At 36.1% G+C, this 25758-nt stretch overlaps 1 protein-coding gene across 1 annotated transcript in view; it reads left to right on the top strand.

The window, feature by feature from the left end:
• The first annotated feature begins 2581 nt into the window (after positions 1–2581).
• The window catches only part of C14H1orf141 (chromosome 14 C1orf141 homolog), a 41795-nt gene continuing 18618 nt past the window's right edge, over positions 2582–25758 (top strand). The window contains exons 1-4 of the mRNA XM_059377092.1: positions 2582–2656; positions 6741–6898; positions 20675–20787; positions 25668–25735. Coding sequence (XP_059233075.1) covers positions 2582–2656; positions 6741–6898; positions 20675–20787; positions 25668–25735 — 414 coding nt within the window. The remainder of the gene's footprint in view (positions 2657–6740; positions 6899–20674; positions 20788–25667; positions 25736–25758) is intronic.

The following is a 25758-nucleotide window of genomic DNA, read 5'->3' as shown; positions in this document are numbered from 1 at the left end:
TTTAGAGAGGGGGGGCACTTACAAACAGGGGCCAGGGGAAGAGCAGAGGGAGAGACTCTCAAGTGTACTGTACTGAGCATGGAGCCCACAGGTGCTTGATCTCACAACCCTGAAATCATGACCTGAGCCAAAACCAAGAGTCAGTTGTTTAAGCAACTGAGTCACCCAGGAGCCAGATGGTCTCTGTCTTCTTAGTGATAGAGGAAAGCCCATCTGCCTTGCGCAGGAAGATAATGTCTGCCAGAGGTAGATTTGGTGGAAAGCCTAGCACAGTATTTCTCAGGTAATGCAGTTAAATAGCCAAATGAGGAAATAACAATTAAATGTTTACCATCTGATGATAGTATATGGTCAGAAATAGAATTAAGTAGAATATGTGCTCATAGAAATAGAAGTATGAAGTAGAAGTATGAAACCAACATGCAGATTTAAAGTAGACATTAAAATTAAAAAAAGAATCAAGAAAGGACTAAAACACAGAGAGTTATATTGAGGAACATGTAATATAGTATTTTGTGTTAAAGGATTAGTTTTTAGTTTATGCAGAACAGTTTGAATATGTCGTTGTATTAGAACTGCCTGATGCTCCTTTGCTCTCAGTGTTTATTTGAAGAGATACAGCTAAGCCCTTGGTATTCTTGGTTTAATGATGAAAGCAAGCAAGTTAGTCTGTAGTGTTTCCTCACCTCTACTTTGTCCCAGGGCCATTTATCCATTAGAAGCCACTGGCACACTGCCAAAGACCTACGAAAACATTTGGAAACTGAAAAAAAGTATAGGCTTCAAAATATGAACTGCAAAATAAAACTCCAAAACTAAAATCAATAAAATTCTGTCAATTTCATTAATGGTCAAATTTAGTATTCATGAAACTGTCACTGACACTTAAAAATCATTTGTTGCTTAAGTTTTCTCACTTCAAGAAACCTTGTGACATGCACAGTGATTTGCTAGAAATCATACCATACCTAAGTAATTTACCATAGCAATATAATTTTAAATAAAACGCAATTCCTTTAAATTACAGCTGTGTGTGTGTGTGTGTGAGAGAGAGAGAGAGAGTGTGTGTGTGTATAAAAGGTGAAGATATCGTACATCCTAAAATGTCTGGTGTGATGTTGAAGATGTATAACAAGGACATCTTATTCTCTAAAAAGACCTGCTTTCTGTTCCCTCTCACAAGTCAGCCGTGTGCCTCAGTTGTCCCTTGTGTAATTTATCTCTTCCCAAACTGGGAAACTTCAATATTCTGGTTCTTGAAGTTATTTGCCTTTCTATTCCTTATTGAAAAATTAAAATCTTTGTCCCCAATAAAAGAAATTTTGGTGAGGAATATGGGAGCCTTCTCTATGCCCTTGAACTCACATTATGCTTTAAGGAAAAAACAGAAACCAAAATTCCTTCAGTTGTTTTTAGCATCTATGAGAGGACTGGTTCCTGGATTGGAGAAGACAACACATAGTATCCAGATAATCTAGATTCTCTTCTAAAATCTGTCCCGTACTCTTCATTAGGAGACCTAGAAAGTTTGAGGTAACTCATAATTGTGCTAACACACTTGCCTACATATTCCCTCTCCAATCTGCAACTTCAGGTTATATGGTTTGTTAACAAGGCAAATAATCCGCCTGCAGCCCCATGGCCCAGAAGAGTCCAAGAGTAGAAAAAAGAAACCAAGTACTAAATAATGAGAGCTTTTGGCATAGAATCCTTTATCCCTATCTTTTCATGCATTATTGTTTTAGGAAACACTGAATAACATATAATATCAGAGAAATAGCATAGATATTTTTGAGCTTGGAAGAACCAAGCTCTTTGGTTGACATTGATGTTCCTTAGAAATATTGAAGAATTCAGTACTTTCTGTGAACCAGACAATGTTTACATTTAAATGCCACTGGAGCACGTTCAATCCACTGAGCAAAAATCTAGACGGAGCCTTGGGTTAACGTTTGCCCCTACTCTACTCCTAGCTATTTGTAGTGCATTGCAAAGGTGCTTTGTGTCCTGATGTCTAATATTTAGGTCCCCAAGCCTAATACGAGCTGCCTGACCCCAGATGTAATTTTCAGCAATCTTAATTGATGAGAGATTTTGAGTTATTAGGACAATAGGATTCATCCAGCTTGACAGCCACTCTCTCTGTGTGACTGATCACTTTCTAAGTGCTGTATTAATAGTCTTGGATCATTGACTAATTTAATTTGAATGCAATTAATTATACAATTGTGAACTCTTCACATTTGCTTTCATTAAAATTACATCACAACAAAAAGAAAATAGGTATAAATCAAGCCACGTGTCCTTGCTTCAAGTATGAGTCACATCAGACATTTTAACTTTCCTAAAGTCCACACACATCTGGGAGTTCTGATCATTTGACCTTCTGTCTAAAAAAAACTTGGATACCTCTATAATCCCATTTTTATTCCATAATATATACAGTTCTCTTTTGTACCCCAAATAGTAACGTAAATCTGGGTCTCTTATGCCTAACTAATCAAATTATATGTTTAAATTTTATTTGTTTTGGAGATTTCTTCTCTTTTCTCCTTTTTAAATAGGAATTTACTGACAGAAAATGGCAGAAAAAATCTTAGAGAAGTTAGATATTCTGGATGAACAGGCAAAGATACTCTTGGCCAGAAGAGCAAAGGTTTGTAAATGAAAGCTAAAATTAAATTTAATCATTAAAATATTATTATTTCAAATGTGAATGATTTTTAATTTTTAGTTAATGATGCATTAATTTGGAGATATAAGCTAATTTGTAAAAAGCAAATAATTATATTAGTTCAAAAAGTAGACCATGTCAGTGCATACTATAAAGAATTAATTAGATATACATGGTAACTTCTGGATAACTGCCATTTTTTTTTTCTTTCAAGATTTCATTTAAATTCAGGTGAGTTAACATAAAGTGCATTATTAGTTTCAGGATAGAGTTCAGTGATTCATCAGGTGTATATAACACCCAGTACTCATTTCAACAAGTGCTCTCCTTAATGCCCGTCATCCAGTTACCCCATGCCCCCAGCCACCTCCCTTCCAGCAACTGTCAGTTTGTTCCCTAAAGTTAAGAGTCTCAATGGTTTGTCTCCCTCTCTGTTTTCCTCTTATTTTATTTTTCCTTCCCTTCTCCTATGTTCTGTGTTTTGCTTCTTAAGTTCACATGAGTGAAATCATATGGTCTTTGTCTTTCTCTGACTGACTTATTTGGCTTAGCATAATATTCACTCTAATTCTATTCACATTATTGTAAATGGCAAGATTTCATTCTTTTTGTTGGCTGAGTAATATTCCATTGTGTGTATAGAAGTATGTTTCTCTCTATGTATATATATATATCCATTCATCAGTTGATGGACATTTGGGCTCTTTTCATATTTTGACTATTGGATAGCTGTCATATTATATTAGGTTATAATGTATCTAAGGTGATGAAGATAAAAAAATCAAATAGGCAGTCAAATAGTAAATATGACTACTATAGTTCTCACTCATATTTTCTAACATATAAAAAGTTATTTAATTGGTTTATTAAAAAGAAGAAACTATTTGGTAGAGTTACCAAATTAAAAATAAAACTCATAAAATTAAAAAAGGTGGGACTTTTATAAAATTCAATAAAAATATTAATAAGGAATATAGTTTTGGGGATGCCTAGATTGGCTCAATTGATTAAGCATCAAACTTGGTTTCAGCTCAGGCCATGATTCCTTGGTAGTGGATGGAGCCCTGCATCTGGCTCCCTGCTCAGCAGGAGTCTGCGTCCCCTCTCCCTCTTCCTTTGCCCCTGCCCCTCCGCCCTTATGTGCTCTCTCTCACAAAAGAAGTAAATAAATCTTAAAAAAAAAAAAAAAAAGAATATAATTTTAAAAACCAGGTTCTTAGCATATATGAGCAATTTAATTTGGTTATGCAAAAATTTGCAAAATAATATAGCAATGTGAGTAAATGAAACATAAAGAGCATCAAGTTTAAGAAATCAAGGAAAACAGCACAGAGAGGAATTCTAAAGTGATTGAACGTATTTGTGAACCTGAAAACGAAAATTTTGTTGCTTGAATAGAAATTTGATTTTCTTTTATTCAGAAAATAGAGAAATATAGAAAAAACAATAAATTCATTCTGTTATCATTACCCAAATTTTGAAACTGCAAACTAGGAGTAACTTACTAAAGCAACCATATTGGACTTAAGCACTCTGAAGTTCTTTCCTCTTTCATTTTTTGTTTAAAATGAAATGTACTTTAGAAAATATCAGAGATAAATCTATATAATTTGTCCTGAAATCCCCTTTTATATATGATTAGTCCTTGTAATTCTTACCTTTTACTAAAAACTTCCTTTGTGCAAAGCATTTCAATGCATTTTCTAGTTTTGTGTTACTATGCCCAATTTATGTGTTACTGAGAGAGGATTCTCTGGATATTCTTTTGAAAGTATATATAATCAAAATGTAAAACTTTTCTTATTTTTTCAAAGTATAAAATTAAAACATGCTTTTGGAAATAAGCAACATACAAATATATATAAAAGTTATACTTAAAGAGGGGTGCCTGAATGGCTCAGTTGGTTAAGGGTCTGCCTTGGGCTCATGTCATCATCCCAGGGTCCTAGAATCCAGTCCCACATAGGGCTCCCTGCTCAAGGGGGAGCTTGCTTTTCCCTCTCCCGCTATCCCTGCTTTTGCACATCCTCTCCCTCTCTCTCTCTCTCTCTCTTCCTCTGTCAAATAAATACATAAAATCTTTAAAAAATTATACTAATGGAAAATACGTAAAGAAATATTGTCTCTGGCCTCTTCAACTCTTTCCTCTTGAGGCAAGCAACACTTCGCAGTTTGGGTTTATCCATCCACATTTTCTTTTGTGCTCTCACAAAGATATACAAATATTATATATGTATGTATAAATCAATATATCTTTACATATACTCATAAATATGCAGTTGCACATACACATACATACATTTATGAAAATGAATTGCCTCTATTTTCTTTTTTAATGACCAAAGGATGAGATAACAATATATAAATCACTTTGGCGCTTCTTTATTTCTTTAAAACCTTGTATTTTGAAATAATTATCAACTCACAGGAAGTGTCAGAGGGACTACTGAGAGTCCCATGTCCCTTTCACCCAGTTGCCCCCAGTGGTGGTGACATTTTATACGGGTTGTGTACAGTATCAAAACCAGTATGAGTCCCAACCCATGTTAACACTCGTACATTGCTCTTTACCAGACTACAGACTTTATTTAGTTTTCACCTGTATTCATTTGTGTGTATAATTTTATTGATTTTTATCCTGTAATAGATTTGTATGATCACTACCACAATCAAGGTCAGCACATTTTCATCACCATAAAAGAAATCCCTCATGTTACTTCTCTGTATTTGTATCTATACCGCTACTCTACTCCCCGTCTAGCCCTGGCAATGGCTAATCTGTTCTCCATCTCTATCACAGTAATTTTGAGGATGTTATGTAAACAGAATCATTCAGTATGTGAAATTTTGAGATTGACTCATCTTCACTAAGCATAATGCCCATTGAGGCCCATCTGAGTTTTTGCATGAATCAATAGATTTGTTATTATAAATAATATATAGATTTTATTGCTGAGTAGTATGCCATTATATGGATGTACAGAGTTTCAATCACTCACCCACTGAAGGACATTTGGGTTGTTTTCAGTATTTTGCTTTTAAAACTAAAGTTACTTAAAAAAAAAAAAGCTTAAAGAGAGCTGCTCTGAATATTTGTGTACAGGTTTTTGTGTGAACGTAAATTTTCATTTCTCTAGGGTGGACACCCAAGAATGTAATTGTTGGGACAATTTCTGTCTCATAAATTCAACAAGGTTAAGGGCGAAGGTTTGATGTGAGTTCCCCTTCCCTGCGTCTCAGTGTAGAAACTGCCTTTAATAAGCAAGCTGAGCTATTGTGGGATTTACCTCATTTGTTTCCCTTTTCTTGGGGATTATGTCCTCCTCCCAACCCCCGCGTGCTTTCTAATGCCTGATTACAGTTGTTTTCATATGTTTTGTCTGGTTTTCTAGTTATTTACAGCAGGAGGGCAATTCCTATAACGCTAATCCTTCTTTGGCAGAAGCAAAAGCTCCTATCCCTTGGCTTGCTTTCAAATTTTTCATCACTTTATTCCTCTATGCAGTGCTGGAGGTTTTTTTAGAAAAGATTTTGGCTGCTTAACTAACTCGTTAGCTATATCCTTTTCTCTCTTCAGTCCATTTCTATAAATATTTGAACAAAGTCTTTTGATTGCTTTCTTAACTCTATTTCTGGCTCATGCAACTAGACAAATGTTGCAGTGATTCACCTCGTTTGTGGGGACAGCAAGAGCAGCAGGTTGGAGACCATGTTGTTCTCCTTCCAATAACTCAATGTATGAGTATGGTCTTTGCTTAATTTACAGGTTGTTCTGAAATTCTAAATTTTAGAATTAGGAGGGAGCCTTCATGATCATCTCATCCAAAGTCTTCTCATTTCATGGATGGGAAAAGAGCAGCTTAGGTCACACAGCAACAACATTAAAAAATGTTGGTACACAAGGCTCCCAGTTTTCAATCTGTAATATTTCTCCATTATTGACTGGCACATAAATTCTGTTGTGTGTGCATAAAGTGAGACTAATTTTGTTCCTTTCCACACAGGATTTTCCCTCTATGAAAAGAAGTCATTTTTTTCACAATGCTGTACTTTGGCTTTCCTGCAGACAAACACGCTTCAGAGTCAAGGAAAGAAAAATACTTCAGTTACACCCCTGACGTTTGACTTTCAGTTAGAATTTGAAGAGGATATTGTTCCATTCATATCTAAGAAAGTACCCAAGATCACAGGAGACAATTTATACAGTATTAAAAAAGGGAAAAGGTAACCGTACTACCTGGGACTTTCAGTTTGGAGTTTTAAAGCACTACTGTAGATTTGTCTTAGATTATGTAATTTGTTTTAAATGTAAGCTTTGTCTAACACAGGTTATGTTTTATAGTGCTTATGAATTACAACATACTTGATCAGAATTCTGAATAGTCATCATTTACAAAATATTTATTATAATATTTTACTATTACAGATGGTAATTAGGTACTAATTACAATTCTGAGTTTTTAAAGAAAGACTTGTCTTGAATTCTATTACATTACCCCAAATTAATATCAGGTTTTATTTCAAGTTTTAGACCAACAGACTGACAAAAGAAGTCCACATAGAAAATCAAGAAGTCAGTTTCTCTGTGTCCTTACAAGGGATAGCCTGAGTATGTCATATTTGGTTTTCCATTGGCATTCTGTATGTGCACTATGCCATTAATTTTTCTAGATATCAGAAATGTAGAGGAGAGCCCAGGCAAAAGAAGTAATAAGATGTAGAATTAACAGAATTGCAGTCGTACATTGGTGGTGGTGGTGGGGACACTGTTCTTACCTCATTTATTCTGTATAACCATTCAGTGTGCTCAGTGAAGTTTTACAGATGAGGAATCCATTGGAATGAGGTGAAATAACTTGCCCAAGGTCACACAGTTAAGTGGCCCAAGCTGAATTTAAACTCTAGCAGTCTGATTTCAGAGCCTGTGCTCTCCATCAACACCTCCTATTCCGAATGTAGAATGACTTGGGGCTTCTGGGCTTGGTAGCTAGGTGTATTACAACACTCTGTACTTAGGAGGAGAACATATTGTGCAAAGCACATTGGGGTGGATAAGAGTGATGAGGGAGCAGGAGGCTGGCTGAGGACAGAGCAAAAGCTGGCGCCTTGCACCCCCTCTCCACGGCTCCCCTCCATAATATGTGTAGCATTCCTGAGGCACCCCTGACTGCCATAAAACGATAAATAGTTAACTTGCAGAGATCACAATCCTGCAGAACAGGAATCTCCCTTGCTCTACAGATGTCCTAGAGACCTAAACAGGGAGGTTACCTTATCAATAGCACAAATTTCCAGAGGCAAGTAACTCTCAGTTCCTGAAGCCCTAATATCTCCCTTCCCACCATAAACTGGAGGAGGCTGAGGTAGAAGGGAATGTAAATGATAGCAGGATCATAACACCCCACCAAGAATCTCCCAACTATCTTGATGTTAATGCCTGACCTAAAAACGACATTGATCAGGCCATAAGGGCAAGGCCTCCCCCGGGCACCTTGTAGGCCCTCCTTAACATGTGAAAACTCCCCTTGAAACCTCCCTTCTCCTCACCTTCCCCCAACCGCAAGGTATATACCATGCCTACCCTCACAACCCCGGGCAGCAGCTCTTCCTGCCCACGGGTCCTGTCCCCGTGCTTTAATAAACCACCATTTTGCACCAAAGATGTCTCAAGAATTCTTTCTTGGTCATCGGCTCCGGACCTCAGCCCACCGAACCTCACCTAGGTTCTAGAACTTCATCAAGAGGATTACAGTGAGAAGAGCTAGGTTTTATTTTGGATATATGAAGTTTTAGATGTCTGAAGGTTAATCAGAAGGCGGGGAACATTCTTCTTCCAGGAAGCAACCCATTCTTGCAGCGAGTCCTCTTTAGCTATGACAAAATGGTTGCTTAAATAACAGAGCACAAAGCAGAAAGTTTCTGTCCTCATATTAGCGATGCTTTCCTGGTTTCATTGATTATATTGGATAGATTCAGCTCCTCCATCTCTTGAGATGCAGTTCCTGGACTTATAAGTTAAGGTAATTATAATTTAGGATACTAGTCTCCACCAGTGCTTGTAAACCTCGATCCTACACCAAGCTAAGGTGTCATATCTAATTCATACAGCTTTCAGCTTAGCCTAAACTTTATGTCATAATTGCCCCCACCTGGACCAGTGACTTTCTGGTCACTGCAGGCCTCTTTCATTTCTGACCTCTAGCCCCTTTGCAATTCAAAGTGTGGTCTTCCATCCAGCAGCATCCTATCACCCCAGAACTTAGAAATGCAGAATGTCTGACCCCCTCCCAGACAGAAGCCATGATTAGCAAGATCGCCTCTGTGATTCCTGTGAACACTAATGGTAGAGAGGCACTGTTCTAGCCCAGTGAGTCTCAAACATGGAGGGCTCCTTAAAATGCAGATGCTGGGCTGCACCTGCAGAGCTTTTGATTCAATAGGTCTGGCTGGGGCCTGATTATTTGCATGTCTTTTGAGTCTCCAGGTAATGCTGGTGCTGCTGGGCCTGGAACCATCCTTTGAGCTCTGCTCTAGTTTACGTGCTACTCTAATCTTCCTGCCTGGAGCCAACATCTGTTCATTCTGATTTTTTCCCAGGGTTTGTTGAAAATCATAGCAACTCTCAATCTGGTGCTGTGGTCACCTAATTTGTGAAATCTGCCCAGGTTTATTTGTAGCTGAGCTTTGCTTTCAGAGTAGTAGTTTTTAACCCATCTGTCCATTAGTATTACCTGAGAGCTTTAAAATAATTGGATTCTACTTTCATTAGTTTGGAGAGAAGCTCCGGCATTAATATTCTTAAGATTCCCCAGATGATTCTTAAATAAAGCTAAGATTGAGAACCATTCAAATTCTTAGGGCTTCTTTCCCACTTGCCCCCAGAGACACGTTTTCCGTGTTACTATTAGATCAGGATTTCTGCATTTCTCTTGGATAAGTGGGAATTGATAAAATATTAAAAATACCTCTTGATTAATCTGTATATAGTCTCTAAGATTTCTCAGTAAACCCAAGCCTACTCTTCGCTGCAACTTTTCACAATTGGATGTTTGTCATGACAAAATAGTCGTTCTCATTTTACCAAAATCCCTTTAAAAAGTTACCTGACCTCTACCCTGAAACAAATAATGTTATATGTTAATTTATAAATTTAAATTTTAAAAATTAAAATTAAAATAAATTAATTAAAAAATTAAAAATTACCTGGAATAAGGAATTTTTAAAAGAGAGACAAAGTGTTTTCTCCATTACCTAAGTATTTAGTACTGGATTATCAGCTGAAAATGGAAATTTTACCACTTATAAAGGGGTAAGAAATAGAAAACAAGTTAGGGGCAAAGAGACAGATTAAGAGTATTTATCTATCTATCTATCTATTTATTTATTTATTTTTAAGATTTTATTTATTTATTTTACAGAGAGAAATCACAAGTAGATGGAGAGGCAGGCAGAGAGGGAGAGATAGAGGGAAACAGGCTCCCTGCTGAGCAGAGAGCCCGATGCGGGGCTCGATCCCAGGACCCTGAGACCAAGACCCGAGCCGAAGGCAGCGGCTTAACCCACTGAGCCACCCAGGCGCCCCAGATTAAGAGTATTTAAATTGTCCCTGAAAATTACAAGAGTACTGAGGATACAATAAAAAAAAAAGAATATTTTTTCTTTAGATTCATAGATTAATAGGGACTTCTCATTAGAAGATTATTTTCCTAAAAATAGGGCGCCTGGGTGGCTCCGTCGTTAAGCATCTGCCTTCAGCTCAGGTTGCTGGAATGGAGCTCTCTGTTCAGTGGGAAGCCTGCTTCTCCCTCTCCCACTCCCCCCTGCTTGTGTTCCCTCTCTCACTGTGTCTTTATCTGATAAATAAATAAAATCTTCAAAAAAAATTATGTTCCTACATATAAATCTACACTGAGACCTGTCAAAAGAATATTCCTTTTAGAAATAGTTTTATGACAATAGGATAAACTTGCATATAAAAAATTTAATTAAACATGAATAGAACATTCAGCCTATAGTGAACTTGCAGCCTATAGTGAAATTTAATTGGCCAAATTCCTTGTTCCTTTAGTTTAATACTCTGTGTGACATTAGTCTGGCATATAGATGAAGAGAAGGTTTATAGGCCAGTTGCCAGATTTGTACTTTACTTTATCTCCTACTAGTTGTAACTTTGGACAAATTATATAACTTCTTTGTGCCTCAGTCTCTCCTTATGCCTCAGTTTCCTGGTCTTCTCATCATTATTCTGAGGATAATAATAGTATATAGTCCACAGGGCTGTTGTGTGAGTTGAATGGATTAAAGTTAAATGGATGTGAAGAGTTTAAAATTCTCCAACATTCACTCAAAAAAAAAAAAAAACAAAAAACAAAAAACCACCCAGCTAATACAAATATAAGCTGTATTTTTGAAATATGCAGTCATATATTCCAGTCATTAAAAGTAAGATAGTAATGAGATATACAAGTCATGTTTACATATGGTAATCATTTCTAGAATCTTAAAGGTAAAGTAGAACTTACAGGTAAGTTGTGGGGGAAGGGGTGAGGTGGGAGCCGGAAGGATAGAGAAGAGGAAGAATTTTATGTGAGTGGAAACAGAGATTCATGCCTCGCTTGCTGCTGCCCACACTATTTCTCACTTATGTGGGCACAAGCTCCTTCAAGGTCCCACGAGGATTCTGGGAAGGTAACAGCCTCAAATCTAGCTCTCTGTGGGGAGAGTGTCACTACTGGGCTGAACATCCCCCTTCTCTGTAGCTGGAGGAGGACTCCTACTTATTGCTCATACCTGGAGAAACCTGACATTCTAGAGCAGAACTTCTCAACAGTGACTGCCTACTTGAGAGGTTTTGGAAAATATGCTGAGTCCTGCCTAGAGATTATGATTTAACTTTTGGGGAAAAGTTGAGGTATCAAAACACCCTACATGATTCTAATATACAGCTAGCAGTTTGAGAAACATTTCTAGAGGCCTCTTCATTTTGTCACTCCCTTAGTCACCCTCTTAGAACAGCTTCTTTGTGGCTGATACACGGCTAAAGAATCTTATCTCTCTCTGACTGATATTACCTAAGTCTCAAATAGCCTGACCTTTATAGCTGCTGAAGAACCCACATTCACTGAAATGAGAGGTCAAAGAGAAATCACAGGTCATTCATACAAAGGAGGGAGACAAAAACAATCAGAACTCGTGACTCCTAATAAAGCAGATTATGGAAGAAACAGAAGAGAACTTAAGAAAACATTTATCTGAAAGGCACAATTAATCAGGGATTTAAAAATAAATGAAAGGATTTAAAAATAATTCTATAACAAAAAGAGATTTAAGATAATATTTCTGGGGACTCCTGTGTGGCACAGTAAGTTAAGCATCCATCACATGGTTTCGGCTCAGGTTATCATCTCAGGGTTGTGAGATTGAGCCTCACATCAGGCTCCATACTCAGCACATTCTGCTTAGGATTCTCCCTTTGTCTCCTTCCGCCCCTCCCCCTCCTCTCTCTCTCTCAAATAAATTAATCTTAAATATATATATATATATGTTTCTAAAGTCAAAAATTGAGTAGGAAAATGAAAATAAAATACAGATGAAAACTGGATTGATAATCTAGAAGGTCAAATAGAGGCACAATCTGGAGAAAATAAAAAAGAAATGGAAATCAGATCAAAAAGAGATACATAATAGGGTTTTAGGGTATTTGACCTATAAATATATACTTAATACATAAATCAGGAAAGTAAGAAATATGGTAAGGAAATAAATACTAGGAAAAAATGCCCTTTTTTGAAGACACTTGAATTTTCAGATCAAAAAGATTACCAAGTGCTAGACTTAGAGTAACATAAGGAAAGGAAAGCAAATGAGTTTCATACATCTCATCTAAAACTCTGAGGCTAGAAAATAATAAACTGTTTTCAACTTTTGAACAGAATGGCAATTGAAGAATCCTCCATTTGGATGAATCATCATTTATTTTTTTATTTTTTGAATCACTTATTTACGAGAACAAACGACAAATTTGGGGGTATGAAAAACTTGAGAAGGTAATCTGCCTACCTATTCTTTCTGAGGAATTTACTTGGGAAACTATTTTATGCAAATTAAAATTAAATATAATTAAAATAATGATTCAAACTGGAAGTCTTTCTGATACAAAAATGTATTTGGAATTATCCCATGGCACCAGAATGAAAACTCTGGACTTCCATTGGCTGCCATTCCAAAGCATTATCAGGGAAGTGATCCATAAGAGATGTCCAGTTGGGAAGAGGCAGCTTTTAGAGCAATCCCCATGCTTCCAGCTGAGCAGTGTCCTACTCTTGTGTTTCTTCCCTTTATGTGCCATTTCACGTCCATCCCACGGGTGTGCAGCAACCTTCCTTTAACTCTAACCCGTCCAGGACAAAATCAAGGCCCTTACCTATATTCCCTTTAACTCAACTACAACAGGACATAATTTTCCAGGGAATTTTCCTAAATATAAAACCAAAAAAGGGAAAAGTAGAGAGGGATGAATTAAAAAAATATATAAGTAGCCCAAAACAAATACAATTTACAGAAAACAGATTTATGATTTTATGCTAGTGAATTAACCCACCAAATTTATAATCCAGGTTTCATTCTTCATATTATAGGAGAACCTAGTGTTAGGAACTCAGTTTTTATTCCTAGGATCTTATCTCCCATTCCTTCTCTGCTATTGGAAAAAATTTTCCATGGATCTCCTATTTCTGTACATCTTGCAAGCAGAGGCACTGGATGCCTTTGTTCCTAACCTCTCAAGGATTTCTGTATAACAAACAGCTTTGAAAGAGTGCTTTCCTCTGAGTAAGAGCAGGCATATTACTGTCCATTATAAAATATCTGGGTTCCATAAGCTCAAGCTTCCACTCTTGTAATATAACCCTGTGTGTGCAGGCATCTTTGGCCTTCTGCTTAATGTCCTGTGGAGCTGGGGTTCAGAGAACTGGTGCAGAAAATGCTATTCCTATCAATGTGAGCCATAATTCGGCTTTTTAAAAAATATATTTATTTCTTTTCAGTGTAACAGTATTCATTGTTTTTGCACCACACCCAGTGCTCCATGCAATCCGTGCCTTTCTAATACCTACCACCTAGTTCCCCCAACTTCCCACCCCCTGCCCCTTCAAAACCCTCAGATTGTTTTTCAGTGTCCAGAGTCTCTCATGGTACACATCCCCTTCCAATTTCCCTCAACTCCCTTCTCCTCTCCATCTCCCCTTGTCCTCCATGCTATTTGTTATGCTCCACAAATAAGTGAAACTGTAAGATAATTGACCCTTGCCTCTGACTCAGGAGTCTATTTCACAAGCATAGATGAAACTGTGGTAGGCTAATTTGTTAGCTTGTAAGTAGGGTCAAATCTCAGAACTTTCACAGTTCTTTGCACCTACTTTTAGGAAAGAAGTCTGGAGATATAATGACAGAAACTGTGGCACCCCACCCCCCTATTCCTTTACAAACTGAGTGATAAAAATACTTTGGGCTTATTATTCAGTGAGAAGGAGAGCACTGTATCCAGGTCCCTGTGGGCTTAGAAGGACCCTGTGTATGTACCCATTTTGTCTACTCTATAAGGCTATCTGCTTCTAGGTATTAGGATTTATAATTTAGGTTATTCCTCAACTAAATTCACAAAATTAATCCATATAATAAAGTTTTTAAAAAGAAATAAAACAATATGACAAGGGATTATGTAAACTAGAAAAGAAAATCATGATCACTCGAGGACAGAGTTTGTGTATAATTAATCTTATTAACCAAATATCTAGCATTTGGTTTGATTTATTTCTTCTAAATCATGTTAAGCATGCATTTATTGAGAGACAAAAAAATAAAAATAAAAAACCCATCATTTCCTAGTACTTCAACCAACTTTTGGCTTTCCTCTCATAAGCATACTGAACTTTTAAAAGCATTTTACAAAATTAGCATGTCTAACACCTCCCCGAAGAATATTAAAATGACCATAATTTGAGAAATTGAAGAGGAAAAATAGGCAACATAAAGGCACAGTATCTGTAATGAATGAAAACCTACAGAACTATGAATATAGAAGAAATTAAAATAATTATAATGAGTTCTTTGTATAACTATGCTGCTTTGAAACATGGGTGTAATAATGAATAATCTGGAGAAGTATAAATGGATAAAGAGCCTCAGCAAGAAAATGAAGACATAGGAGAACCTGGGTGGCTCAGTGGGTTAAAGCCTCTGCCTTCGGCACAGGTCATGATCCCAGGGTCCTGGTATCACCCGCATCCGGCACTCTGCTCAGCAGGGAGCCTGCTTCCCTTCCTCTCTCTCTGCCTGCCTCTCTGGCTACTTGTGATCTCTGTCTGTCAAATTAAAAAGAAAAGAAAATGAAGACATAAGTAAATTAATAACTATGAAATTTTGAGAAATAGTCAAATAACTATCTTTTACAAAACTATCATCTTGGGGCACATGGGTGGCTCAGTGGGTTAAAGCCTCTGCCTTCAGCTCAGGTCATGATCCTAGGGTCCTGGGATTGAGCCCCGCATCGGGCTCTCTGCTCAGTGGGAAGCCTGCTTCCCTTCCTCTCTCGCTGCCTGCCTCTTTGCCTACTTGTGATCTCTGTCTGTCAAATAAATAAATAAAAATCTTAAAAAAAAAAAAAAACCATCATCTTGAAGCCGTGTCAGAGGTCTATTTCTTCAAAGTTTCAAAGAATTATTTAATAGGCACCTGGGTGGCTTAGTCAGTTAAGTGGCTGCCTTTGGTTCATGGGATCTCAGGTTCATGGGATCAAGGCCCACATCAGGCTCTTGGCTCAGAGGGGAGTTTCCCTCTCCCTGTGCTCCTTTGCCTGCTTTGGAGCTCGCTCTCTCTCTCTCTCTCTCTCTCTCTGAAATAAATAAATAAAATCTTAAAAAAAAAAAAGAATTATTTAAATGGTTTCTGAGCATAGACAAAAATGGAATACTTTCAGTTCTTTTTAAAAAGATGTCTTTGATCTTCAAGTCTGACTACAAGAACATAAAACCATTCTAAATCTCACTTACGAATATAGTTTTTAAAACCTAAAGTAAAATATTAGCTTAATTGTTTCATTTGCTTATTCTCAACTCAGGAACGTAAAACAGTTTTTATATTTCTCCAATTTCATTCTGATCGCTTTTGGTTATTAAAAGTCAATCTAATTTAGTATTTTGATTCCACATGCTAGCTGAGGCTTTCCCTTCCACTGTCTAGCCAGTCTATTGACCCTGCAGGAGCTGAAGTGGAAAAGGAGTACAGCCAGTGAGTGGGAGGTGAGTGTAGTTTTCCTAGCTCACCTCCCGCTCTTCCTTCTCATAATCTTTTGTGCTTCTAGTATAGGAAAATGTGCTAAAGTCAGCTCTTACCAGTTTGTTAGAACTAACTGTTGAGTTTTCAGAATTCTATGAGATAGTTAAGTTATTATTGTTAAACTATGTAAGCTAAAAATTCAATGACAAAGTAAAAACAAAGTCAATACTCAAAACCCATCCCTAATTATTTTACTATATGTTACTATTACCTGTGGCTGAAATAATTTACATCTATTGTATCCATATGGCGGAACTCTTATATAATATCATGTTACTACACATTTCTTTTTAATTGCTCATTCAGTGATGTCCCATCAGTATCTTGAAATCAGCCATGGGTGTATTTACACTACAGGAATTAAACAGTACAAAAGGGGGGGCTTGATTTGTTATTTGACTAAATTTAAGACAGTGGGGGAAAGTGAGGGAGAAAATGTTGATGAAGATTAAACTTACAAGTATGTCTTGGGGGCGCCTGGGTGGCTCAGTGGGTTAAGCCTCTGCCCTCGGCTCAGGTCATGATCTCTCAGGGTCCTGGGATCTAGCACCACATTGGCCTCTCTGCTCAGCAGGGAGCCTGCTTCCCCCTTTCTCTCTGCCTGCTTGTGATCTCTCTTTCTCTCTGTCAAATAAAATAAAATAAAATCTTAAAAAAAAAAAAAGTGGGTCGTGCTGTAGCCATTACACTATGAATAGCACACAAAATTGAAGATATATCCTAGAATTCAAAAATTATTGTCTGGTTCAGCAAAAAGAAAGTAGCTTGTGCCATTAAGGAATGAATGAAATTCTAAGATATGTCTTTATTGTTTTACTTTCACGTTATTCATTAAGGTAAATGAAAATGTCAATCAACATACATGTTGAAACTACACTTGGAGTAAAAAGGTTATTAAATATTTACCAGCACCACACCCTCCTCCTCCACCCCTGTATAGGAGTGAGAGAGGGGAGAGAAGGAAAGAACAGCGCTGCTTACTTAACCTAGCTACTGCTATCCTCTTCTTTCTTATTTGTCATCTTCCAGGCAACACTAGTCACAAAGAGCCTTCCTGGTGAAATGGGTGGACAGTTTATAAGATAAATAAATGTCCTGAGGATGTAATGTACTACATGGTGGCTATAGTAAAAAATACTGCATTGCACATTGAAAGTTGCTAAGGGAATAGATCTTAAAAGTTCTCATCATAAGAAAGAAGTTTGTGACTATGTGATATGGTGATGGATATTAACTAGATTTATTGTGGTGATCATTTCACAATATATACCATATTTCAAATAATTATGTTGTATACATAAAACAAATACATTATTATAGTTCAACTATATTTCAATTGGAAAAAAAAAAAAAAGCTTTTCCTGTGTGCTTATATAGTAACACTGTGTTAGGCATTTGGTGGTGGTGTGGGAGATGGTGTTTGTCCCAAAGGAAGAGGAACCTCAGAATTTCTATATTTGACATAGTGCTTGCCCTCAAAAAATTGCAATCCTTACAGTTGGAAGAAGACAAAAACAAAACAAAACAAAATGAAAACCCTAACTCTTTAAGGAGACATGGGTGATAGTTCCTCAGAGAGACCAGTTCCCTAACCAAAGAGAGCCTCCTTCAGCCACACCTCTTCAGATTCATCCTCAACTCTTCCACCTCCAGTATATGTCATAGCCTCTTTTGCTAAGGATCACTAACTTGGCAGTCAGCAATCTGCATGCGGTACCAGCAAAATGACCCAAACCTAGTTAGAATCTCAGTGTCCATTTTCCCCCTTCAGAAACTCAAGCATCCTTGCCATGCAAAACAATGGGATGCAGTGTGCTCTGATTTCTCCTCCCATTCCACCTTCCAAATTTGTTTTTATATAGCTAAACGTAGGGCAAATCAGCAAGTGTGCTAACAGGTGTGCAGCTGAAGAATGAGACAGCAAACTCTACCTTTTGAAAAAGTCTGTCTTTATAAGTAATTCCTTAGGAAACCCCAAGCCTCCCTGCTCCCTTGAACACTGAAAAGAGAAGGAAAAGCTACTGCAGACTCTATGAGGTTAATGACATAATTCTGGTATACCCCCCCTCCCCACTACAGTTTTCTGCTACTTGGGAGAAGAGGGGAATGTCTAGCCCCAAATGTTGGTGCGTCTTTGAAGAATGCAGACTCTTTATTGTTACTTTTTACTCAGCTGTGGGTAAAAAATCATCTGGTCACCCTCTCTGAAACAACAGGATAGTGCCTTTCAATAACTTACTGTATTAACAAAGTAAAATCTAACACTGTACTAAATAAGTATTACTCTACTGTGACTCAGTGGAGTAAATTTCAGGAATAATAAAAAGTTTAAAAAGTACTATTCATTGGCCTCTTACTATGTCACAAATACTGGCTAAGGACTTTCTAAACTTTATTTTACATAATTCTTATACTAACTCTATGAAGTACCTATTACCTGCATTTGGCCTGTGAAGGACTGAAATTCAGAGGATATCAGTGTTCTGCAGAAGTTCACATAGAGTTGAGATGCAAAGTAAGCCCCAACTCCAAAGTCCACACTCTTTAGTTCACCATACGGAAATTCATATCTAAAAACACCTCTATATATTCTGGAAATGTATTTGAAAAATGATTTAGTAAGATATGGCTAAAAAAATGATCTCCTTAACAAGACTGTATAGCCAACATCATCCTTAGGGTGTAACACTTGACACATTCCCATTTAAATTGGAAGCAGAAGGATGCCCAGTCTCACTAAACTGCACTATTCTAGAAGTCCTTGCCAGTGATGTTAAATAACATAAGACAAAAATATTAAGTATTTTTAAAAGAACAGATAAATCATTTTATGAAGATTAAATGATTATTTAAAGAAAAATCCAAAGAGAATAAAATAAAATCTCATTGGAAATTATAAGATTATAAGAAAGTTTAATAAAAATTTACCAGAACAGTTTGTGTACTCAACATGTTATTACACATGTACTTACTACATGTCAGTTACTGCTCTAGGTGCTGGGTATACAACAGTGAGCAAAGCAAACTTTCAATTTACATTTTAAGATAAGATGAGGAGACAGATATTAAACTAAATGAACAAATGAATGTATAATATAAACCCACTAGTGATAAATGCTATGAAGAAAAATATAGTAAGTTAAAGGAATTAAGATTGATAGGGATTACTATTTTAGAGAAGGGGACAGAAAAGATCTTTCTAAAGACATGGAAATTTGAGTAGAGTCTTAACAAAATTCTCTTACAACTTAAGGAAGTAAACTTTGGCAGTAGCCAGGGGAAGAATATTGCAGGCAGAGGGACGAGCAAATACCAAGGTTCTTAAGTGGGAGCTTAAGTTCCTTTCTCATTAAACCAAAAAGCTGGAAAAATTCATTCTGCTTCAATGTGAAGGTGGGGGGTTGTGTATGCACAGAGAGAGCCCTAAAGGGGCATTCAATGGAAGTTCCTTTACTTAGAAACATGAGCAATGGGGAGACAGTTCTGTCTTGGAGTGAGAATTTTGAAATTTATTTGAGTCTAGTAGGAAACAATGGGAGAGAACAGAGAACTATCACTCATATTCATATTTTATGGCTGCCACCATAGTTGCACGGGGAATAGACTGTAGGGGATGAGTGGTAGCAGAGAGAGCCAACAGCAGGCAAGAGACATATGGAAGTAGCTTGGATGGGAGGTGAAGGTGTCTTGGACTAGGATAGAAGTAATGAGGAAAGTAGTAGTTGGATTTGGGATGTGTTTCAAAGAAAGATCCCGTGAGATTTCTCAACAGTCGAGAATGGGGAATGAGAGAAAGAGAAATCAAATACATTGTCAAGTTTTGGCCTAAGCTTCTGGTTGAATGGAGCTGGGGAAGCCTCAAAGAGGAACAGATTGGGAAGGAAGCAAAAGCAAGGATTTGGGTTTCAATGTGTTATGTTTGAGTGCAATATACCTAACAGTGCAATGTGCAATATACCTAACGGCAGAAGTCATGTAGCAGTTGGATATATAAATCTGAAGCTCAGGGAAGAGTTTGAGGGATTATAAATTATAAATTATAATTATAAAACTGAGAGACATCAGTCTATAGGTAATATTTAAAGATCTGAGATTAGATATCAACTGAAGGTGAGTTTCTGCGATTGAATGACTGAGTCACAGCATTTAGTGGTCCAAAATATGAATTATGTAATATTTTGTTATTATAACTTTATTTACTTTATTACATACCATCAATAGCCAGTTCAAGGATTTAGTGGGGAAAATGCCCTTTACAATAAATAAGTGGTGTCATCCTATCTGGTCTACTATTCTGGTATCTGAGCTGACCATAACTCTGTGTCCCATGACTTTAACTCAGGTCTGACAATGTCTCTAATATTTAATGAATTTCTAGCATATTTTTAAAAGGTTAATCAGCTTATGAACTATAGTTTTCTAGAGTTACCCCAATCCTATGACAACAACAGTTTCCTATCTGTCGGTACTTCAAGTGATTATTACCAATATTTTTATCTCCAGGTTAGTCCCATCCTTTTACATTTTGTATTGTAGTATTATTAATACAATGACATCTAATCTATATTACTGGGACTTAACCACATTTCTCCAAATTTATTTTTTTAGATTAGTTTCATAGATTTTTCTGATTATTTTAATTTAGATTAATTTTATGTTTTCTAGGTATGTCTTCTTCAAAAATGAACCTGAACCTAGAAAGAGTGATTTCAAAAAGTTAAATTTAAGATCACACTTTGTACCAACAAATATAAAAAATCAAGAAAGTAAGTCAATAGGTAATGCTCTGTGTAACATATTTACTTCTCCTTTAGTTTATTAATGAGTGCTTTTATTTTATTTTATTTGTTATTTTATTTATTTTTTGTTATTTTGTTATTTATTAATGTGTGTCTTAAAAGTTCTTGAAAATTTGATGTCTCTGTTGAAAGAAATTGGTTGAAAGTATAGGGCTCATAACGACAGCATGAGAGATTTCAGTGAGTCAAAAAGGAGAATTTGCTAAGAGGAAGTGATGTTTAATACCAGAATGGGCAATTTATACAAGTCACAAATCAAGAATAAATTTTAATGTTTATTTTTCTAGAAAGAAAATATCTAAGTTTCCTTTCAGGTCAACCCTTAGAGTTTTCTTGTTACTGTTAAAAAAAGAAATCAAGTATGGACATCTTGCTTAATAAAAACTTATTTTATAGAAACTGTAAAGTAAAGGATCTTTCTTTGAAATTTAAGGAATCTGTAAGCTAGGAACTCATGCTGCAGGTCTTCAGAGAATTTGAGTTTTGTGTTGCCTTTGTTTTTCTTTCTCTGGGATTATCAAAGAACCATTCAATTCAAGGATTCAAAGAATCATTCTCATTGACCCCTTGGACTGAGGCTCCTTGACTCCACCTTGCCATATACTGCCTCATTTCTCTGAAACACTTAATCATTTAAATTCTCAAAGGATTTGTTTGTATACACTGTCTCTACTTCCTCAGCTTTTCTTCAAACTTCAGACAACTTCAGTCTGGTTTTTGTTTCCACCATTCTACTGAAGTTACTCTGATCAAGAGTACTGAAGATCTCCGTTGCAAAGTACAAATATTTCTCTGTTTTCATTTTCTTCCACTTTTCAACACAAATATAGTTGGTTGATCACTCCCTCTTCCTTAAAACTCTCCTCGTTGGGATCTTGGATCCCATGTATCTTGTTTTTCTGCTCTATCACTCTTCAGTCTCTCCTCTTAATTTATCTTCTCTATCATTAAAATAGTGTACAATTGACCCTTGAACAACATGGGGGTTAGAGGCACTGACTCCATTGCACAGTCAAAAATCTGCATATAACTTTTGATTTCCCCCAAAACTTAATAACCTACTGTTGACCAGAAACCTTTCTAATAATATAAACACATATTTTGTGTATGTATTATTATATGCTATATTCTTATAATAAAATATGCTAAAGAAAAAATGTTATTAAGAAAATCATAAGGAAGAGAAAATGCATTTATAGTACTGTACTGTATCAAAAAAATCCATGGATAAATGGACTCATGTAGTTCAAACCTAGGTCATTCAAGGATCAACTGTATATCACAGTTTATCTATTCTACTGTTGAAATTTTGGGTTTTTGGTTTGTCAGCCATTACAATGCTGAATGAACATTCTTGTTTATGCATCCTGCTGTATACATGTTAAAACTTCTTGAGAGTGTATATCCAGGATTTATATTGCCAAGTGTACTTATCCTCAACTATAATAAATACTGGCAAACTTTCCAAAGTAGTTGTACCAATCTGTACTCCCATCAGATTTGTGAGGGTTCTTTTTGTTCTGCTTTCTTGCTAACATTCAGAATTAATTGATTTTTATTTTGGTGCACATACTAGTATATGATTATGTTTTAATTTACACTTCCATGATTACCACTAAGTTTGAGAACTTCTTCATAACACTATGGATCAATTAAACTTACACTTGTAGAAATCATTTGAGCTTCAGCTCATTTTATTTCCAAAATTTTATTTATTTATTTGAGAGAAAGAGAGTGTGTGTGCATAAGCAGGGGGAGGGGCAGAGGGAGAGAAAGAAGTAGACTCCCTGCTGAGCACGGAGCCTGAAGTGGCTCTTGATCCCAGGATCCTGAGCTCTTGACCAGAGCTAGAATCAGACACTTAACCAACTGAGCCACGCATGTGCCCCTTAGCTCATTTTAAAAGTAGGTTTTTGTCCTTTTCTCATTGATTTCTTTATATATTCTACTCACTAGTTTTTTGTTGGTTTTATATATCATGAATATCTTCCCTTTTCTCTCTCTCTTTTTTTCATTCTATGGTGTCTTTTTGATGAAATTCTTTGACTTTAAATATACCAGATCTTTCCCCCATTTGATAAGTATTTTTTGTTCCATATTTAAGAAATGTTTCTCTACTCTGTGGTCATGAAGACCTTCTCCTAGTTATCTTAGAAAAGACTTTAGTTCTTCTTTTTATATTTAGGCCTAAACTCTACCCAGGATTAAATTTTGAGTGAGGTAAGGGTCAAATATAGGTATCTCAGCATGTAATTTAAAAGGCTATTCTTTCTCTAGTGCTCTGGGCTCTTTGCTCTGGAACTCTTATTCTGTTTCATTATTTGTCTATTTACCATTAATGCCGTATCACATTAATATATGTAGCTTAAAATAACCCTTGAATCTTGTAGAGCAAGTCTTCTAATTTTGTTCTCTGAGAATATCATGGATATTTTATTTTCCATTATGATTTTTTTTCTCTTACCCATTAGTTATTTAGAAGTATATGTCTCCACTCAAAGTACTTGAGACTTATCTTTTTTTTTATTAAGATTTTTTTTTATTTGTCAGAGTGAGTGAGCACAAGCAGGGGGAGAAGCAGGCAAAGGGAGAAAGAGGCTCCCTGCTGAGCAGGGGCCCCGTTGGGAGACTTGATCCCAGGATCTTGGGATCATGACCTAAGCCGAAAGCAGGTGCTTAACCAACTGAGCCATCTAGGCGTCCCTATTTGAGGCTTTTCTTTCTTTCTTTCTTTCTTTCTTTTTTTTTTTTTTTTAAAGATTTTATTATTTGACAGAGAGAGGCACAGCAAGAGAGGGGAACACAAACAGGGGAAGTGGGAAAGGGGGAAGCAGGCTTCCCACTGAGCAGGGAGCCCAATGCAGGGCTTGATCCCACGACCCTGGGATCTTGACCTGAGCCCAAGGCAGACACCCAATGACTGAACCACCCAGGTGCCCCTATTTGAGGTTTTTCTAATTATCCTTTTGACTATAGCTTTTTAGCACAATTCCATGGTTGTTTGAGGATACAGTCCATATGATTTCAGTCCTATGTAATTAATGTGTGTTTGTCATTCACTATATGGTTAATTGTAAATGCTCTGTATGTGCTTGAAAATAATGTATATCCTACAGTAGTTGAGTACAGTGCTCTGAATATGTCTTTTAAGTCAAATTTGTAGCCCGTATTTTTCAACTCTTTTATATCCTTATTGATTTTTCTGTTTGCTCTTCTGATAGTTTGTGAGAAATTTCAGACTTGCATTTTTCCTTGTAGTGTCAAATTTTGCTTTATAGATTTTTTTTTTAATCCTTTAGGTGATGTTATCCATTACATAAAATTTAAAATTATTATGTATCTAGTGAATCGAACCCTTCTTAATTATAAAGTAATTGTCTTATTATCTAATATTACTGTAGCTATCCCAGCTTTCTTTTGGCTACCATTACATGGTATATCTTTTCCCATCATTTTAATACCCTCTTTTAACAATGTAATCTAGATTTATCTCTTGTAAATATCATACTATTAAATGTAATAACCTACTGTGGTAATCTTTGTCTTTGAAATGGAACTCTTAGTCCATTTGCACTTAATGTCATTGCTGATATCTTTGGATTTAATTTTACCATCTTATTTTGTTCTTTATTTGCTCTTTTATTTCTATGCTTTTCCCCCCTGTTTCTCATGTTTTTCTCTAGGATTGAATTTTTTAAGTTTCACTTTTCCATTTATTAATTTGGAAGTTATATACTCTGTTTCTATTCTTTTTTAATTTTTTTATTCTATTATCTTTTTATTATGTCCAGTTAGCCAACATATAGTAAATAGTTACCCAATCTAGACTTTTAGAATTTAGTATTACCCTCATTCTGGACAAAAAAAAAAAAAGCATCTTAGAACACTTCAGTTATTTTACTGACATCTGACTTTTTATGTTATTGTTAAAATCCAGAGTTTTATCTAAATATTATGTAAATCAGACATGGATGAGACTCAAGGTATGATTCCTCTTGATGCAAAATTCCTCTCTACCTGTAAACCCCTGGAACCAACAATATGTGTACTTGCAAAATGCAAAGCTCAGACAAGCACAGGATAGGCATTCTCATTCCAAAAGGGAGAAATAGAAAAGAAAGAAGGGGTGATGGGTCGTAAGTGAGTCCAACACCAGTACTTGGCACATAGTAAGTGATCAATAAATAATTATTGATTGAATGAATGCCAGATACTCCTATTAAGTTTGTTACATCAATTATCTCCGTTAATCCTCACAGCACTGCTTTAAGGTAAGTGCCATTATTTCCCCTTAACAAATGAGAAAACTAAGGCTCACCAAAGTTAAATAACTCAACCCAAGGCTACAGGACTTACAGACAAAAATGTAGGGGGTGGTCCCAGGCTATCTAAATCCAATGTCTGTACCTGTCTGTATGCTTGACTAAAGGATAATCCAGATTAATACATAATTAGAGTTTAGGGGGGGATTCAGTTTGAGGGGAATACTTCTCTCTTCATAGGAATAATGAGTGAAAAGATTCCTTTAATTAGTGTGATTCCATTTTATTTAGAAATCCATTTTTCCCCCTGAAGATGGCACTTTGTCGTGTGTTCTGAGGTCATAGTTCTGACCTCCCATAGTTTCTGATAAATAGCTAGAAGTAAATAATCAAAAGTTGTATTCTGTTAATAGAAACTCACTTTTAAAGCAAAATAGAATATATTTAGCTCTGAAAATATAAATATAAAGCAACACAAGCACCTAAGTTTATCAAATTACTAAAAAGTTTACTAGAAGTAGAAAAAATAGTTTATTGATAGTTAGAAGTAGTCAAATAGTATGGAAATATCATTTGTAATTGTATTTGTTTCTATAGAGCCTGTGAAAGAAAATCTGAAATCAAGATCATTTAGACCTTTCCTTTATCTTAAGGATACAGCTGAGGTAGGTTTAATTTGTCCACTTAA

Source organism: Mustela nigripes, chromosome 14 (assembly GCF_022355385.1).
Source record: "Mustela nigripes isolate SB6536 chromosome 14, MUSNIG.SB6536, whole genome shotgun sequence".
NCBI lineage: Eukaryota > Metazoa > Chordata > Mammalia > Carnivora > Mustelidae > Mustela > Mustela nigripes.
The sequence above is the reverse complement of the archived record's forward strand: the minus strand, read 5'-3'. Positions and strand labels throughout refer to the sequence as shown.